We start from the raw sequence: 17,341 nt of genomic DNA, 5'->3' as shown, positions 1-17,341 counted from the left end.
CACCCCATTCCAGTACTCTTTCCTGGAAAATCCCATGGATGGAGGAGCCTGGTGGGCTACAGTCCATGGGGTCGCTAAGAGTAGGACACGACTGAGCGACTTCACTTTCACTTTCCACTTTCATGCATTGGAGAAGGAAATGGCAACCCAGTCCAGTGTTCTTGCCTGGAGAATCCCAGGGACAGAGGAGCCTGGTAAGCGGCTGTCTATGGGGTCGAAGAGAGTCGGACATGACTGAAGCGACTTAGCAGCAGTAGCAGCAGCAGCAGGGTTATTAGTAAGAAAGGTAATGAATGTCTAAACTGGTAACAGTACTAATAAAGAAAATAGTCTAGAACAATATAAATTATAAATTTTATTTAATTTTTTAAAGCTTTGAAGCAGCAGACACTTATTCAATTACCATATGATAATTAAATGACTAAAAATATGTTAAATACTTAGAATAGTGCCTGGAGTTAATAGATGTTAAATAAAGCATGATAATGACATAATCATTGGAAGCACTTGATTTTGTAACCATTTTAGCAGTGGAAAACATATCACACATCAAGATCTAGCCACTCATTTAAATAACAACTTGCAACTGGAATTGCTGCCGAAAAATGATGACAACATGAACTAGCTGGACACCAAAGACAATAGTTACAACTGATATAGTCTTTTAATCTAGGATAAGATATAAAATAAATGCTCATTACAATATTCCATATTTCATCATCAAGTTAGCATTCCATTTTACTTTTTAACATAACACCATGGCTTTTACTATTGCTATCCTTCAACATTTGCTTACAAATTTATCTTCTCTCCTATGATGATTCCTTTGATTAAAAAAAATATTTTCATATGTACAATAACCAGTTTCTTACTGTAAAATTTTTCATTTAGAAATTTCTTAATATAAAATAAACAGACATATTAGCTACTGTGTTTTAGGTCTTTCCTATTATGTGTACCTAAAAAAAAGAAATAGAAGTTAACTAAAGAATCTAAAAATACTGGAAAAAAGTCAAACTAATGCGTTCACTCACCAATACATTCTTAACAAAAATGAAAGATGCCCTCTTTCTGACTCTAATGCCAAAAAGCCTTGCTTGGGCAAAGTCGCCCCCAAAAGAACTTTTCCTTAGTTAGAATCAAGACCAAAGCAAGAATGAAAAAAAAAAAGAAAGATATTCTTTCTTTTAACAGTCCTCTGAGAAAGAATGAGAGAATTACTATTGTCTTTAAGATTTTAAAATTCATACTGTATGCACAATTTTTAGTCAATTTTGTATTTCTCCTTTGTCAAAATAAGTTAAACTGTACACATTGCTTTTTAAGAATATGTGCTGTTCCCTTGCCTTCACTAGTATTTTCAATTTGCCTAGTGGCTCAGTTCCAGTGTACTATTCATTTACAGTGCTGGGTATTTGAAATACAATATTGACTCCATTGGGTTCCCATGGTGGCTCAGACCATAAAGAATCTGCCTGCAATGTAGGAGACATGGGTGCAATCCCTGAGTTGGGAAGATCCCCTGGGGAAGAGAATATACCCACTCCAGTATTCTTGCCTGGAGAATTCCATGGACAGAGAATCCTGGCAACCTATTGCCCATGGAGTAGCAAAGAGTCAAACATGACTGAGTGACTAATACTTTAACTTTTCACTTTTTTCATTGACTCCATTACCACCCAACCTGCTTCATGCTTAAAGACTTCCCTATAGCTCAGATGGTAAAGAATCTGCCTGCAATGCAAGAGACCCAGATTCAATTCCTAGGTCTGGAAGATCCCCTGGAGGAAGAAATGGCAACTCCTTCCAGCTTAAAGATGGATATATTCTAAGTTGAACATCTTAGCCACATGACATATCTGTAAAAATTAGCACTGCATATGATTAAAGATCAAGCTCAAGCATGTCCATTAGATAAACAAGACTAACAAAAATCAAAGTGAATGTATAGCCTTATAGTACCAAGCAGTTGGCTGAGAGTTTATGCCTAGATTCATTCATTCACTCGTTCAGGGCTCTCTAAAACTGGGCAGAGATATTAACAAAATAAACTAGCACAGCCCGAATTTGACACAGACTCCCTGTGTTTGAAAGTGCAAGAAGCTGCACAAGTCACCAATCTATCATCTTGAAGAATAACAATTTTTAACTTACTTTGTAAAATATGCCCAGACCAAGACAACATTACTTGCAAAAGGAGATATAAGCAGGAAACCTAGTAATTATTGCCAGTATCTTGTATTTGTTATTAAGAACTATTCTTAGTTTGTTATTTTTTCCACATATTTTAGAAGGGAAACTAAAATACTAAAACTTGGGTTAATACAAGTTGTGTAGCCTTGGGCAAATTATTTATCCTCATGTATAAAATTGGAATAATAGGTCTTCATAGGTTTGTTGCAAAGATTAAATGAGTATAATCATGTTAAACCTTAATGTAGTGTTTGATACATAGGCACTCAAATATATCAGCTATCATTATAATCACTGCTACTCTTGATTTAAAGGATAACAGGACTACTTTTATTTGCATAGTCTATGTTTCTAGACATCAGTATGATTTATGTGCACAGGAGTAGCTGAAAACTGCAAAAAATGAATGGGGAGTGAATAACCCAAAATTTAGTTTTAAATCATTTTTTAAAATAGAAAAATATAGCAAATATATTCATACTTAACTTTTAGTATAAATATGTGAAAACAAGGCAAAGATAATCTAAGAAATATAAAACATATATATCTGAGTACCAAGTCACTTCAGTTGTGTTCAACTCTTTGCGATCATATGGACTATAGCCTGCCAGGCTCCTCTGTCCATGGGGTTCTCGAGGCAAGAATACTGGAGTGGACTGCAGTACCCTTCTCCAGGGGATCTTCCTTACTCAGGGATCAGCGCACGTCTCTTACATCTCCTGCATGGCAGGCGGGCTCTTACCACAAACACCACCTGGGAAGCCTGCTGCTGCTGCTAAGTCGCTTCAGTCGTGTCTGACTGTACAACCCCATAGACGGCGGCCCACCAGGCTTCCTGTCCCTGGGATTCTCCAGGCAAGAACACTGGAGTGGGTTGCCATTTCCTTCTCCAATGCAGGAAAGTGAAAAGTGAAAGTGAAGTCGCTCAGTCGTGTCCGACTCTTAGCGACCCCATGGACTGCAGCCCACCAGGCTCCTCCATCCATGGGATTTTCCAGGAAAGAGTACTGGAGTGGGGTGCCATTGCCTTCTCCACCTGGGAAGCCTAGATATATAGAATAATACACCTAGATATGTAAATGTATCTAATTATATAGAATATATCTACAAAGTTAGAGAGTAGCTTGCTAGGAGAAGAGAATGAGGTCTGTTGTAAAAATTAGAGTGGCAGGTGCCTACTTCCACATTTGTGGAAGATTAACTTCTAGACAGTCCTTATACCACAAAGAAACACATCCAGTAATAAAAACTAGTTTTTAAATGAATACTGAGCTCATGATGTATGAGAACTATCAAAATCACACACCTCCGAGACCTAAGATATATTCTGTCCCTGCTCATCTCATACCTAATAATGCATGCATACATACATATAAACAATTATATCATGTGAGTGAAAGTCACTCAGTTTTCTCCAGGCCAGAATACTGGAGGGGTAACCTTTCCCTTCTCCAAGGGATCTTCCCAACCGAGGGATCAAATCCAGGTCTCTCGCATTGCAGGCAGATTCTTTACCAGCTGAGCCACAAGGGAAGCCCCATATGATTTATATCATGTGCTAAATCCTAAACAGCAAGCAAGGAATAGTAATAGGAGTTACTCTGAGAGCAAATACTGAGAAAAGCAATATGATACAGAGACTAAGAGCTTGCTAGAGGAAGCTTCAAAGTAGAGAATCTGATTCTGAAGTCCCTGCCTTAAGTCAGGGACCTTGGTTATTAACACCCTTCAGGTTACAGCAAAAACAACTGAAAATCTCTCTAGAGGAAAGAACACTTTTTAAGCAGTTCACCACTAACCATATGGATGATTTTTATATAAATATGAACTTACACTTAGAGATCATGAAACATACAAACAAATAAACATAGCATAAAATTAGCAGAAACCACATATTTGGTTATCAAATGTTTAGAATATGGGAACTGCCAAAGATGGAATATAAAATTACTCCAAATAAAATGTTTCATTAAATATGAAAGGCAATGATAAATATGAGAAAATATAAAAAGAATATAAACAAAATAAATAGGCAGATTTTGAATAACAACTAAGTAGAAATTTTGAAATTGTAAAACATGTTGAAATGGAAAATACAGAAGATGAATGAAATACCAAATTAGATGCGGCCAAAGGAAAAAAAAAACAATAAAATGCACATTAGAGCTGCTGGAATAAAGCATGAAGATAAAAAGAAAGAAAAGATGGAAAACAATTAGAATAAATGTAAATGGACAAACTTTGGTAGTAACAAAGATTAATAGGGATATAATTTTTTAAATCCAATTATATGATGGATTTATCTAAAGAAATGAGACTCTGAAAAATTGAAACAAAAGATATACCCAGCAAATATTAAACAAGAAAAAGTTGGGTTAGTTATAGCATTGCTAGACATAATATAAAAATAAAATTATAATGACTATATTTTCTTGAAAAAGCATTAGAGGTAAAAAGTCACTATACAACTGCAAACAGTACAAATCAAACTTATATGCACCTAATAAGTTAGCCCAAAAATAGATGAAACAAAGTATCTGAATACTGTAATTGAAGAAATTTTAATGTCAAATTAAAAATAAAGAGTAACAAAGATATACTCATATTTCAGGTTAGTGTCCTAGTAAGCAAAAAAAAAAAAAAAAAAATAGTAAATACATAGCTGATTTGAACAGCATAAATTGATTTAACAGACATAGTTAAGAATACACATTCTGTTTGAACATACACATTTTTTAATTGACCACATAATAGACCATACAGTTGAAGTCTAGCATGGAGGATTTTGAGCATGACCTTGCTAGCATGCAAAATGAGAGCAGTTGTGCAATAGTTTGAACATTCTTTGACACTGCTCTTCTTTGGGATTGGAATGACAACTGACCTTTTCCAGTTGTGTGGCCACTGCTGAGTTTTCCAATTTGCTGGCATACTTAGTGCTGCACTTTCACAGCATCATCTTTTAGGACTTGAAATAGCGCCACTGGAATTCCATCACCTCCACTAGCTGTGTTGCTAGTGATGCTTCCTAAGGTCCACTTGACTTTGCACTCTAGGATGTCTGGCTCCAGGTGAGTGATCACACCATTGTAGTTATCTGGATCATTAAGACCTTTTTTGTATAGTTCTTATGTGTATTCTTGCCACCTCTTCTTAATATCTTCTGCTTCTGTTAGGTTCACACCATTTCTGTCCTTTATTGTGTCTTCTGCTAAGTCGCTTCAGTCATGTCCGACTCTGTGCAACCCCATAGACGGCAGCCCACCAGGCTTCCCTGTCCCTGGGATTCTCCAGGCAAGAACACTGGAGTGGGTTGCCATTTCCTTCTCCATTACTGTGTCTGACTTTGCATTAAATATTCCTGTGGTATCTCTAATTTTCTTGAAGAGAACTCGAGTCTTTCCCATTCTACTGCTTTCCTCTTTTTTTTTTTTTTTTTTTGCATTGTTCACTTAGGAAGTCTTTCTTATTCCTCCTTGCGATTCTCTGGAACTCTGCATTCAGATGGATATATCTTTCCTTTTCTCCTTTGCCTCTCTCTCTTCTTTTCTCAGATATTTGTAAGGCCTCCTTAGACAACCATTCACCTTTTTGCATTTATTTTGCTTGGGGATAATCTTGATCACTGCCTTCTGTACAATGCTACAAACCTCTGTCCATAGTTCTTCAGGCACTCTGTCTATCAGATCTAGTCCCTTGAATCTTATTTGTCACTTCCACTATATAATCAAAAGGTATTTGATTTAGTTCATACACTTAATGGCTTAGTGGTTTTCCCTACGTTCTTCAATTTAAGTCTGAATTTTGTAATAAGGAGTCCATGATCTGAGCCACAGTCAGCTTCTGGTCCTGTTTTTGCTGACTATATAGAGCTCCTCCATCTTATGTACACATAGAGAGAGCTTACATAGAAAACTTCCAGATGTACAAGCTGGATTTACAAAAGGCAGAGGAACCAAAGATCAAATTGGCAACATCCGCTGGATCACAGGTAAAGCAAGAGAATTCCAGAAGAGCATCTGCTTCTGCTTTATTGAATACATTAAAGACTTTGACTATGTGGATCACAACAAACTGTGGAAAATTCTTAAAGAGATGGAAATGAGACCACCTTACCTGTCTCTTGAGAAACCTGCATGCAGGTAAAGTAGAAACAGCTAGAACCAGATATGGAATAACAGACTGATTCAAAATTGAGAAAAGAGTACATCAAGGCTGTATATTGTCACCCTGCTTATTTAACTTATATGGAGAGTACATCATGCGAAATGCCAGGCTGGATGAAGCACAAGCTGAAATCAAGATTTCTGGGAGAAATATCAATAACCTCAGATATGCAGAATAGCAAGAAGAGATAAGAAAGCCTTCTTCAGTGATCAATGCAAAGAAATAGAGGAAAACAACAGAATGGGAAAGACTAGGGATCTCTTCAAGAAAATCAGAGATACCAAAGGAACATTTCATGCAAAGATGAGCTCTATAAAGGACAGAAATGGTATGGGCCTAACAGAAGCAGAAGATATTAAGAAGAGATGGCAAGAATACACAGAAGAACTGTACAAAAAAGATTTTCACAACCAAGATAATCACGATGGTGTGATCACTGACCTAGAGCCAGACATCCTGGAATGTGAAGTCAAGTGGGCCTTAGAAAGCATCACTACGAACAAAGCTAGAGGAGGTGATGGAATTCTAGTTGAGCTATTCCAAATCCTGAAAAATAATGCTGTGAAAGTGCTGCACTCAATATGCCAGCAAATTTGGAAAACTCAGCAGTGGCCACAGGACTGGAAAAGGTCAGTTTTCATTCCAATCCCTAAGAAAGGCAATGCCAAACAATGCTCAAACTACCGCACAATTGCACTCATCTCACACACTAGTAAAGTAATGCTCAAAATTCTCTAAGCCAGGCTTCAGCAATATGTGAACCATGAACTTCCTGATGTTTAAGCTGGTTTTAGAAAAGGCAGAGGAACCAGAGATCAAATTGCCAACATCTGCTGGATCATAGAAAAAGCAAGAGAGTTCCAGAAAGACATCTATTTCTGCTTGATTGACTATGCCAAAGCCTTTGACTGTGTGGATCACAATAAACTGTGGAAAATTCTGAAAGAGATGGGAATACCAGACCACCTGATCTGCCTCTTGAGAAATTTGTATGCAGGTCAGGAAGCAACAGTTAGAACTGGACATGGAACAACAGACTGCTTCCAAATAGGAAAAGGAGTTCGTCAAGGCTGTATATTGTCACCCTGTTTATTTAACTTATATGCAGAGTACATCATGAGAAATGCTGGGCTGGAAGAAACGCAAGCTGGAATCAAGATTCCTGGGAGAAATATCAATAACCTCAGATATGCAGATGACACCACCCTTATGGCAGAAAGTGAAGAGGAACTCAAAAGCCTCTTGATGAAAGTGAAAGTGGAGAGTGAAAAAGTTGGCTTAAAGCTCAACATTCAGAAAACGAAGATCATGGCATCCGGTCCCACCACTTCATGGGAAATAGATGGGGAAACAGTGGAAACAGTGTCAGACTTTATTTTTCTGGGCTCCAAAATCACTGCAGATGGTGACTGCAGCCATGAAATTAAAAGATGCTTACTCCTTGGAAGAAAAGTTATGTCCAACCTAGACAGCATATTCAAAAGCAGAGACATTACTTTGCCAACAAAGGTTCGTCTAGTCCAGGCTATGGTTTTTCCTGTGGTCATGTATGGATGTGAGAGTTGGACTGTGAAGAAGGCTGAGCGCCGAAGAATTGATGCTTTTGAACTGTGGTGTTGGAAAAGACTCTTGAGAGTCCCTTGGACTGCAAGGAGATCCAACCAGTCCATTCTGAAGGAGATCAGCCCTGGGATTTCTTTGGAAGGAATGATGCTCAAGCTGAAACTCCAGTACTTTGGCCACCTCATGCAAAGAGTTGACTCATTGGAAAAGACTCTGATGCTGGGAGGGATTGGGGCCAGGAGGAGAAGGGGACGACAGAGGATGAGATGGCTAGATGGCATCACTGACTCAATGGATGCGAGTCTGAGTGAACTCTGGGAGTTGGTGATGGACAGGGAGGGCTGGCATGCTGCGATTCATGGGGTCACAAAGAATCAGACACGACTGAGCAACTGATCTGATCTGACCTGATCTGATGCAGATGACACTGCACTTATGACAGAAAGCAAAGAAATAAAGAGCCTCTTGAAAGTGAAAGAGGAGAGTGAAAAAGCTGGCTTAAAACTCAACATTCAAAAAACTAAGAACATGGCATCTGGTCCCATCACTTCATGGCAAATAGATGGGGAAACAATGGAAACAGTGACAGACTTTATTTTCTTGGGCTCCAAAACCACTGCAGATGGTGACTGCAGCCTTGAAATTAAAAGATATTTGCTCCTTGCAAGAAAAGCTGTGACAAACTTATACAGCATTTCAAAAAGCAGAGACATTACTTTATTGACAAAGGTCCATCTAAACAAAGCTATGGTTTTTCCAGTAGTCATGTATGGATGTGAGAGTTGTACCATAAAGAAAGCTGAGCACTGAAGAATTTATGTTTTTGAACTGTGGTTTTGGAGAGCTCTCTTGAGAGTCCCTTGGACTGCAAGGAGACCAAACCAGTCAATCCTAAAGGAAATCAATCCTGAGGATTCATTGGAAGGGCTGATGCTGAAGCTGAAGTTCCAGTGTTTTGGCCACCTGATGGGAAAAGCCGACTTATTGGAAAAGACCCTGATGCTCAGAAATACAGATCAGGAGGAAAAGGGGATGACAGAGGATGAGATGGTTGTATGGCATCACCAACTCAATGGACATGAGTTTGAGCAAGCTCTGGGAGATGGTAAAGGACAGGGAAGCCTATTGTGCTGCAGTCCATGGGGTCGCACAGAGTCAGACATGACTGAGTGACTGAACAATAGACCATACAGGGGATATCAAAAGACTTCAAAGAATGGGTATCTTACAGATCATGTTCTGCAACTACAATGAAATTCAATAAAAAACAGTAAATCTCGATACACTCATAAAATTTTAAATGCATTTCTAAATTATAAGTCTAGTTAATAAGTGAAGAAATCAAGATGGGTTTACACATACTTAGAATTTTTAAATTTTAAATGTCATTGAAAATATCTATAAAAACATGTAGGACATAGCAAAATGATACCTTGAAGTAAATGGGTAGTCTTAAACAAATTAGAAAAGAAAAATTTGGGGGGTTTTTGAGCTAAGCAAGCATAAGTAAATTGAGAAAAAATGAGAGAGAGAAAGGAGAAATTAAAGAAATAAAAATGAGATTAAAAGAAAGAGTTGATCCTATAAAAAAAGACAAATTGTAATAGACAATATTTCAGTGAAATTAAGCCATTTAAAGAAGTTCAAATAAATAATATTGGAAATAAAATGAGGCTTGTAGACAGCTATAGACAAGAGAGTTTTAAAGAAAATGCTATGAGAATAATTTAAGTTATAAATTTTACGACTAAAAGAAATGGTATAATATCTAGAAAAACAGTTTTTAAAGATCATTCAAAAAGATGTTTTTTTAAGTCTGATTATCCTTGGAGAAATTAAATGGTAAAATATATTTCCACACAGGAAAGATAAAACCCAGATGGTTTTCTAGGTGGGATCTCCCATGCTTTCAAGGTATAGATCACTCCAACAGTACATAAAATCTTCCAGAAAATGGAAAAAGAAAAAATATACTCCCAACAAATTTGGCATGGTGAATAAAACTTTGGTATGTGTGTCACTCTTTCTACTCATGACACCAACTGTCTTGCTGTTCACACTGTCCGCGCTTTTCGCTGAACCCAGGCTAGACAAGGAGAAGGCAATGGTACCCCACTCCAGTACTCTTGCCTGGAAAATCCCATGGATGGAGGAGCCTGGTAGGCTGTAGTCCATGGGGTCGCGAAGAGTCGGGCACGACTGAGCGACTTCACTTTCACTTTTCACTTTCATGCATTGGAGAAGGAAATGGCAACCCACTCCAGTGTTCTTGCCTGGAGAATCCCAGGGATGGGGGGGCCTGGTGGGCTGCCGTCTATGGGGTCGCACAGAGTCGGACACGACTGAAGTGACTTAGCAGCAGCAGCAGGCTAGACAAGGCGTGAGCTGAGAGGCTGGAAGGAGCCAAAGGAACTAGACACATTTATTCTCTCCTGGCTGGCACAGCAGCCATAACACAGCCACTCTCCTGACTCACGTAGCAGAAGTAGCAGCAGCCACAACATAACCATAATGCAGCAGTAATATAGCCATGGCATAACCTCATATAACCATGATGCCACTCCAATGTAGCCCCAATGCCATAGCAGCTACGGCTTTTGTGGTGAAGCTGACGGGCTTACGGCACAAAGCAGCTTGTGACCAAGGAAGTATCTCGTGATGCGCATGCGCAGTGCTGTATGTGATCTCAGCTGTTACATAATTATTTACAAAACGTGCGGTGAGAGAGCCTGACCAGGCCATCTTGGATAATTTGCTATCTCCTCACAGTATCAGACACGACTGAAGTGACTTAGCAGCAGTAGCACAGTATCAAAATCAGAGAAATACAATCAAAGGAATGTCATTTCACTCCTGAAAATATATGCATGGAATGAAATCTAGTGGTGTGTTTAGAGACAACAAAAAAAAGAAAAAACCTTAATCAAGATTGGTTTAGTGTTACAAAACTCATAAAAGGAATTCATAAGATTAAAATAATCATATGATCATTACTAGATCTGCATAATTTTTTAACAAAAAGTATACATTTTCTAAGTTTCAGAAAACTATAAGTTTATCAGCCAAGAAGAACCTGTGGCAAATATTCCTAATGGTGAAACTTTACAAATATTCCCTTTAAAATCCAGGGAAAAAAGGCTATCATCATCATTTCTATTCAACATTCAACAAGGTTTATATCTTACTTTAAGACAAAAAAAAAAAAAAAAAGGGAAAGAAAAAGATTAAAAAGAAAGGAAAAAATATTATAAGGATTGAAGAAGGGAAAAGAATAACAGCCATAATTCACAATGATATAAATGGATATAAGATCCATGACCCATGAATCTACCCATAGAAAGAGGCCCAAGTGATTTTGGACAAAGTTTATATAAAATTCAATGGAGTCTTATAAATAAGGCTGCTAGAGCAATTGGGCCATTGGACATTCATAGACAAAACAAATAAGCACAAATCTTATAGAAAAACATTATCTTCAAGAACTATGGTGAGGCAAAGAGTTCTTAAATTTGATGTCAAAACTACAACCCATAAAAGGAGATATTGATAGACTATACTTCACCAAAATAAATAGATTTTACTCTATGAAAGACTGTGTTAAGAGAATAAAGATATGAGCTACAGTGACAGAAAACATCAAATTACAACTAGCATCTAGAAAGATAAAGAATTCTCAAGACTCAGTGTTAAAAAAAATAAAAAAGAAAACAATAATCCAGTTTTATACACAAAGATACAGACAGACAGTTCACCAAAGAAGATAGATATGCAAGTGCAAATAAACATGAAAAAATGATCAAAATCTTTTCCTAAAACATCACTATACACCAGTCAGAATGGCTGAAGTCAAAAAATAAAGATAACTCTAAACACTGATAAGAATGTGGAGGAAATACATTACAACTACTTTTCTACTGAAAATGTAAAATGGTACAGCCACTCTGGAAAATCATTTGGTAGTTTCTTAATAAAACTAAACATTCAACTACCATATGACCCAGAAATTTCACTCCTGAGGATTTATCCCAGAGAAATGAGGCTTAAAATGAAGACACAAAACTGTATATGAATGTTTATAGTGTATTCATAACGGTTCAAAACCTGAAGCAACCCAGATGTATTTCAATAAGTGAATGTTTAAATAAATTATGGCACACTGATATCATAAAATAAAAAATAAAAGAAAGGAAAAAATATTATAAGGATTGAAGAAGGGAAAAGAATAACGGCCATAATTCACAATGATATAAATGCCCACAGGTAAATTATGAGATTAATTAATGAATCAGGTGTCTATATTTAAAATCAATAATCCAAACAATTTATTATATTTCTATCAATCAACATCATACACCAATATACTAATAAAAGAGGTAAATGAAAGTTGGGCACAATAAACTCTGAAAGAAAATAATACATATTACTAAAAAATATTTTAAAAGACCTTCATAAATAGATAATTGTTTCATAATGACTTAACATACTGTTCTAAAATTTTATAGGAGATCATAGGTCCAAGAATAGCCACAAACTCTTGAAGAAAATTAGATGGAGTATATACTCTATGAATTATGATGATTTATTATAGAACTATATAATTTGAATTTATGGAATTGGTAGATGAACTAAATAAAAAGTATTGATTAATGAAACAGCAGGATGTTTGCACATGCCAGTGCAAACAGAAATTTTATATGTGGCATCGCAGATTCTAAGGAAAGGTACTGCAGAGTCTAGGAAACTAATCAAACTAATCAAAACATGATCTCAGGAAACTGGATATCCACACAGAAAAGAATCTTATAAAACTGGATCCTTATTTGATACCATATCAAAAAACCTCAAATGGTATAGAGATTTAAATGTGAAAGGACAAATTTTTAAATCCTTATAAGAAAACAGAATAATACATTCAGATTTTGCATTACAGAATACTTAGAAGGCTATAATTTCATTACTAAGACATAAAATTTCTAACTCTAAAATTATAAATTCAGCTATAGTATACTTTTTCATACAAATACAACAATAATCACTAAGGAACTAATCATTAATAGATATTTACAATACATATAATCCAAAAACGGTTTGGTATCAAGAAGTTATAAAGAACACTAAAAGGCATAAGAAAATGAAAAGTACTACAGCAGAAAAACAGGCAACTTTTTTCATTTATTTCATTCCTCTCAGAAAAGATATATAAATGGCTAGTAAATATATAAAAAGATGTCCAGACTCATTAGTGACCAGGGAACTAAAAATTACTACTATAATGAAATATATTAAATTTAGATTGGCAAAAATGAGAAATTTGAAGATTCTTGTATTGATAAGAATATAATCAAAAGAAATGCTTATACACTATTGATAAAAAATGAAAATTGGTACCACTTTGGAAAATAATTTGGTATATCTTATAAAGTTGAACATGAGCACATTTAATGACATGAAATTCTAATCTTAGGAATATACCTTAGGGTCTTATAATAAAGTTTCTAATAGAAAAAAGCTGAAATCAGCCCAGATATTCACTGACAGAATAAAGATATGTGAACCGTGATTGAAATATTCTGTAACAGTGAAAATGCATGAACTAAAGCTCAAAAATAAGCATAATCAAGCAGATTCTTTTAAGAATACATACATGTGCCATAAAACTATTTTTCAAAAAAATGGAAAGAACTGGCACATACAACATTTATGCAACTGATTATCTCTTGGGGAAATGCAAGGGATAGAATAAGGACTTAGCACAGGCCATAGAACAGTACTGCTAAATTTCTAATTCTTAAATCTAATTCATAAATCTGATAGTGGATTCATGTCCATTCATTTTATTTTTCTTGTTTTAAATTTGCATATAAGTTATTATGTACTATTTTGTATGATCAAATGATACATAATAAAATACTTTAAATATGTCAAGCTTTGCACAGCACTTGATGTTTAGTAATTGTTATATAAATAGTAGTTCCTATTATTCTTTAAAGCTTATAGAAGCAAAAATCAAATAATAGTGACACTATAATCATTAATCAAGACAACTAAACAAAATGATTAATATGTAAATTAAAAGAAAGATAATCTAAACATCATCCTAAATAATTCAGTAAACAATTATATAAGCTATATTTACAAAATAACTTACCTAATGTGTCACATTTCTCTCTAGCTCCACAAATGTCTTCCCTTGAAACAAAAGATTTTGAAGCATTTTTAGAAAATATTTTTGCAACAAGCCAAAGCAAAGACAAAAAAGCTTGAATTTTGACATATCTATTGCCCTAAACTGACTTTAAGATCTAGTTCTCTCAAGCTCTCAATAAGTTTAAACCTAGAGTAATGCACCATTTTTGCATACCAATAAGCAAATAGGTACAGTATAAAGGTGACTGCTATAAACAGCTGGAGCTTAATCATTTTCAATGAAAAGCCTTCTCAATGTATTTTTCACCTCTCTGCCTTTACCTTTGCAGTAGTATATGTAATACTCTTTTCTTGATGTTTCAGCATCATTATGAAGCAAAGCTATTATTCTCTGCTGCAAAATAATGATGTTCTCAAATGTTACCAAGTTGCTTAAACTTTTTGCTTCTGCATTACTCAGTCTCTAACCATTCAATATGACAATTCTCTAGTCTCTTTCCCCATGGTCTCCTCTTAGAGCCCTTTTCTTCCCTCCCATTTTAATATGTTATCTCTAGCCATAACATAGGGCATTAGAATACAGTGTATAAATGTGAGCAATTCTGCTTTACTTTGGAAAACAGATAAAGCACATGGACTATGTCAGTTGTTTTACATTGACTAAAGATTTTCATTTCAGGGTTCTAGAAAGTCAACATTTCTCTGAGTCTAATCTTCAAGCAAAAGATTTTTTTCCCCTTTGGCCAACCAACCAAGCAAAACAAACTACAAACCTGGGATTCTTATACCATGACAGATGCTGAAACAACAGTGTGAATTAACAATGTACTTGTAAAATAATCATTTTATAATAATAGCAGCTGTTTTTCATATAAATAAATAGGGTTGAGAAAAAAGCCTAGCAAAAGCAGCCCAGTAATTAAGATACACACTGAGCAACAAAACACAGAGCAGATAGGTTTTTTTAAAAGTATAAGGAGTCCAAAAAAAATTCAGAGGCTTTCTTTTCCAAGCGATTGGAAGGTCAAATAGGGAAGAAACAAAATGCGTTCTCAGTTCCATAACTATGTTAATTTTCAAATAATTTTCCTAATTCTGTTATTCTGTCATTAACATACTAAGGAAATCATTTTGTTTAGGTCAAGCCATTACTTAGCAACCTAATGCTGCTAATTTCCTAAGGAATCAGGCCAGTGTTCTGGTCTAAAAGAAACAGAAGAATGCTTTCATTCAAGGGTATCTTTCATAATACAAGTTCTCATAGAACACTACTATGTACTACTGATATAACAAGAAGTATCAGTGATCATGCAGGAGAGAAAGGGTAAACAATTTCATTGGAAGGGTTATTTCTAGAACTGTACCTTGTGATAAGAACAGCAGTATCATGGTGGGATGGGTGGGCATCGTCAAGAACATTTTGAGTTTGTTGCCATAAACAGAAGTTGCGTAATGTGGTAGCTGCATTAAAACTGATGACTGGTCCTTCCTACACACAAAAAAAATCAGCAATTTAATATTACATCAAAACATTCATGCCCTCTCCCTTCCAAACTTGTCAGTGTTTATGCAGTTCATTAAATAGCATTTTTATAGGCAAATGAAGAAGTCACTTCATTGCTCCCTCATGCCTCAAACATATTTTAGCAATCCTTAAAACGTTGTGATGAAAACAGAATTGAATTAGATGCTTCTCAATGTAAGCATCCAATATTTCGGATCAAAAAACTAACTTCTAAAATTTATATTTTAAATCTAACAGTAGAATTATAAAAAGTGAATATCTGATTGTTATCAACCTTAACTTTTTAAATTGTTTATTACTTTCTGTGACTTCCTCTGTTCTCATTTCATTTCCATCATGATGGAAAAAGTCAACCTCATTCCTTTCTGAATCAAGATTTTTAACATGTATTTTTCAATTATCCCATTTCATGATCTACATACATATATTCCTGCTAAGAGCTTACTACAACTAGGAATATTAGTTTTAGAACTGTTTCTTACCTGCTCATCATGAATTATAACTAATTTTACAATTACTATGTTTATAAGATTTCCAATACTTGAGTCCTTGTAGATTGCTGCAACCTGCAAGGAAAAAGTATAAGATTTGATGCCTAAAATCAATGTTTTTTCCTCAAAAAGAAATTAAAACCAATCTGACATCATCAATTCTCCAATTCATTTGCACACTGGAATCTCCTAGGGAGCTTTTCATAAACCTTAAAGCTCAGGCCACATTCCCCCTTATCAATTAAATCAGAATCTCTAGGGTTGAGACACAGGCATCAGTATCTTTTAAAACTCCCTGGCATTTTTCTGATTCCAATGTGAAGCCAAGTTTGAGAAACAGTATCCTTAATCTTCTTACTGAGATTAATCCATTGATCAGCAGCATCCATATCACCTAGAGCTGATTAGAAATACAAACTCTCCACAGGTATACACGACTTGTGGTGGATTCATTTTGATATTTGGCAAAACTAATACAATTATGTAAAGTTTAAAAATAAAATAAAATTTAAAAAATAAATTAATTAATTAAAAAAAAAAAAAAAAGAAATACAAACTCTCAGGCCCATCCGGACAAGTGAGCCAGAAACTTTAGTTTAATAAGATCTCCAAGGCATCTGAATATGGATTGTGGCTTGGAAATACTGTTCTAGATGATTCAGCAAAAAATTGTGTCACAATCCACAATTTATGTGACCAAAATACTCCATAAAAATAAACACATAAATTTTACCTATTCTTTGGTAGTTTTACCTAATCTTTCTTGCCATGACTGGGTATTTTCAATTCTGAATATGCTTATGGTTTTTAATTGCTTAGCACCATTAGAATCCATGGAGACAAATTCATCAAGAATCACAAAGAGTCATCAGTTCAGTTCAGTCACTCAGTCATGTCCAACTCTTTGTGACCCCATGGACTGCAGCACACCAGGCTTCCCTGTATATCACCAACTCCTGGAGCTTCCTCAAACTCATGTCCATCAAGTCAGCAAAGAGCCGCAGAAGTCATAGGTCACAATCTGGTCTTCCACTCTCCAAAACTGGAGAATGCAATTCTACAAAGGACTCTGCATGGGCTCAGTTTGTGACTCATAGTGAAAGTGTTGTACAATTCACCAATTAATATCCTCCTCTTACAGCTACCATGGAGGTTGCCAGATAGCAAGAGTGTATTCCATGACCAACGCCTCTGCCTAGGATTTCTGTAGAGATACACCTTTCTGGAGCTGGGCCACCCATGCCATGAAAATTGC

The 17,341-nt window shown here is 35.7% G+C and overlaps 1 protein-coding gene across 3 annotated transcripts in view; it reads right to left on the bottom strand.

Annotated features, from left to right (window-relative positions):
• ADAMTS20 (ADAM metallopeptidase with thrombospondin type 1 motif 20) overlaps positions 1-17,341 on the bottom strand; it is a 216,930-nt gene that overhangs the window by 139,151 nt on the left and 60,438 nt on the right. For all 3 annotated transcript variants that reach the window (XM_086399837.1, XM_086399838.1, XM_086399839.1), the window contains 3 exons: positions 16,078-16,161; positions 15,435-15,559; positions 14,072-14,112 (listed from right to left, as the gene is read on the bottom strand). In XM_086399837.1, coding sequence (XP_086255963.1) covers positions 14,072-14,112; positions 15,435-15,559; positions 16,078-16,161 — 250 coding nt within the window. The remainder of the gene's footprint in view (positions 1-14,071; positions 14,113-15,434; positions 15,560-16,077; positions 16,162-17,341) is intronic.

Source organism: Bos grunniens, chromosome 5, assembly GCF_055505025.1.
Source record: "Bos grunniens cultivar Pamir isolate PY7600 chromosome 5, Bosgru_T2T1.0, whole genome shotgun sequence".
Lineage (NCBI taxonomy): Eukaryota > Metazoa > Chordata > Mammalia > Artiodactyla > Bovidae > Bos > Bos grunniens.
The sequence above is the reverse complement of the archived record's forward strand: the minus strand, read 5'-3'. Positions and strand labels throughout refer to the sequence as shown.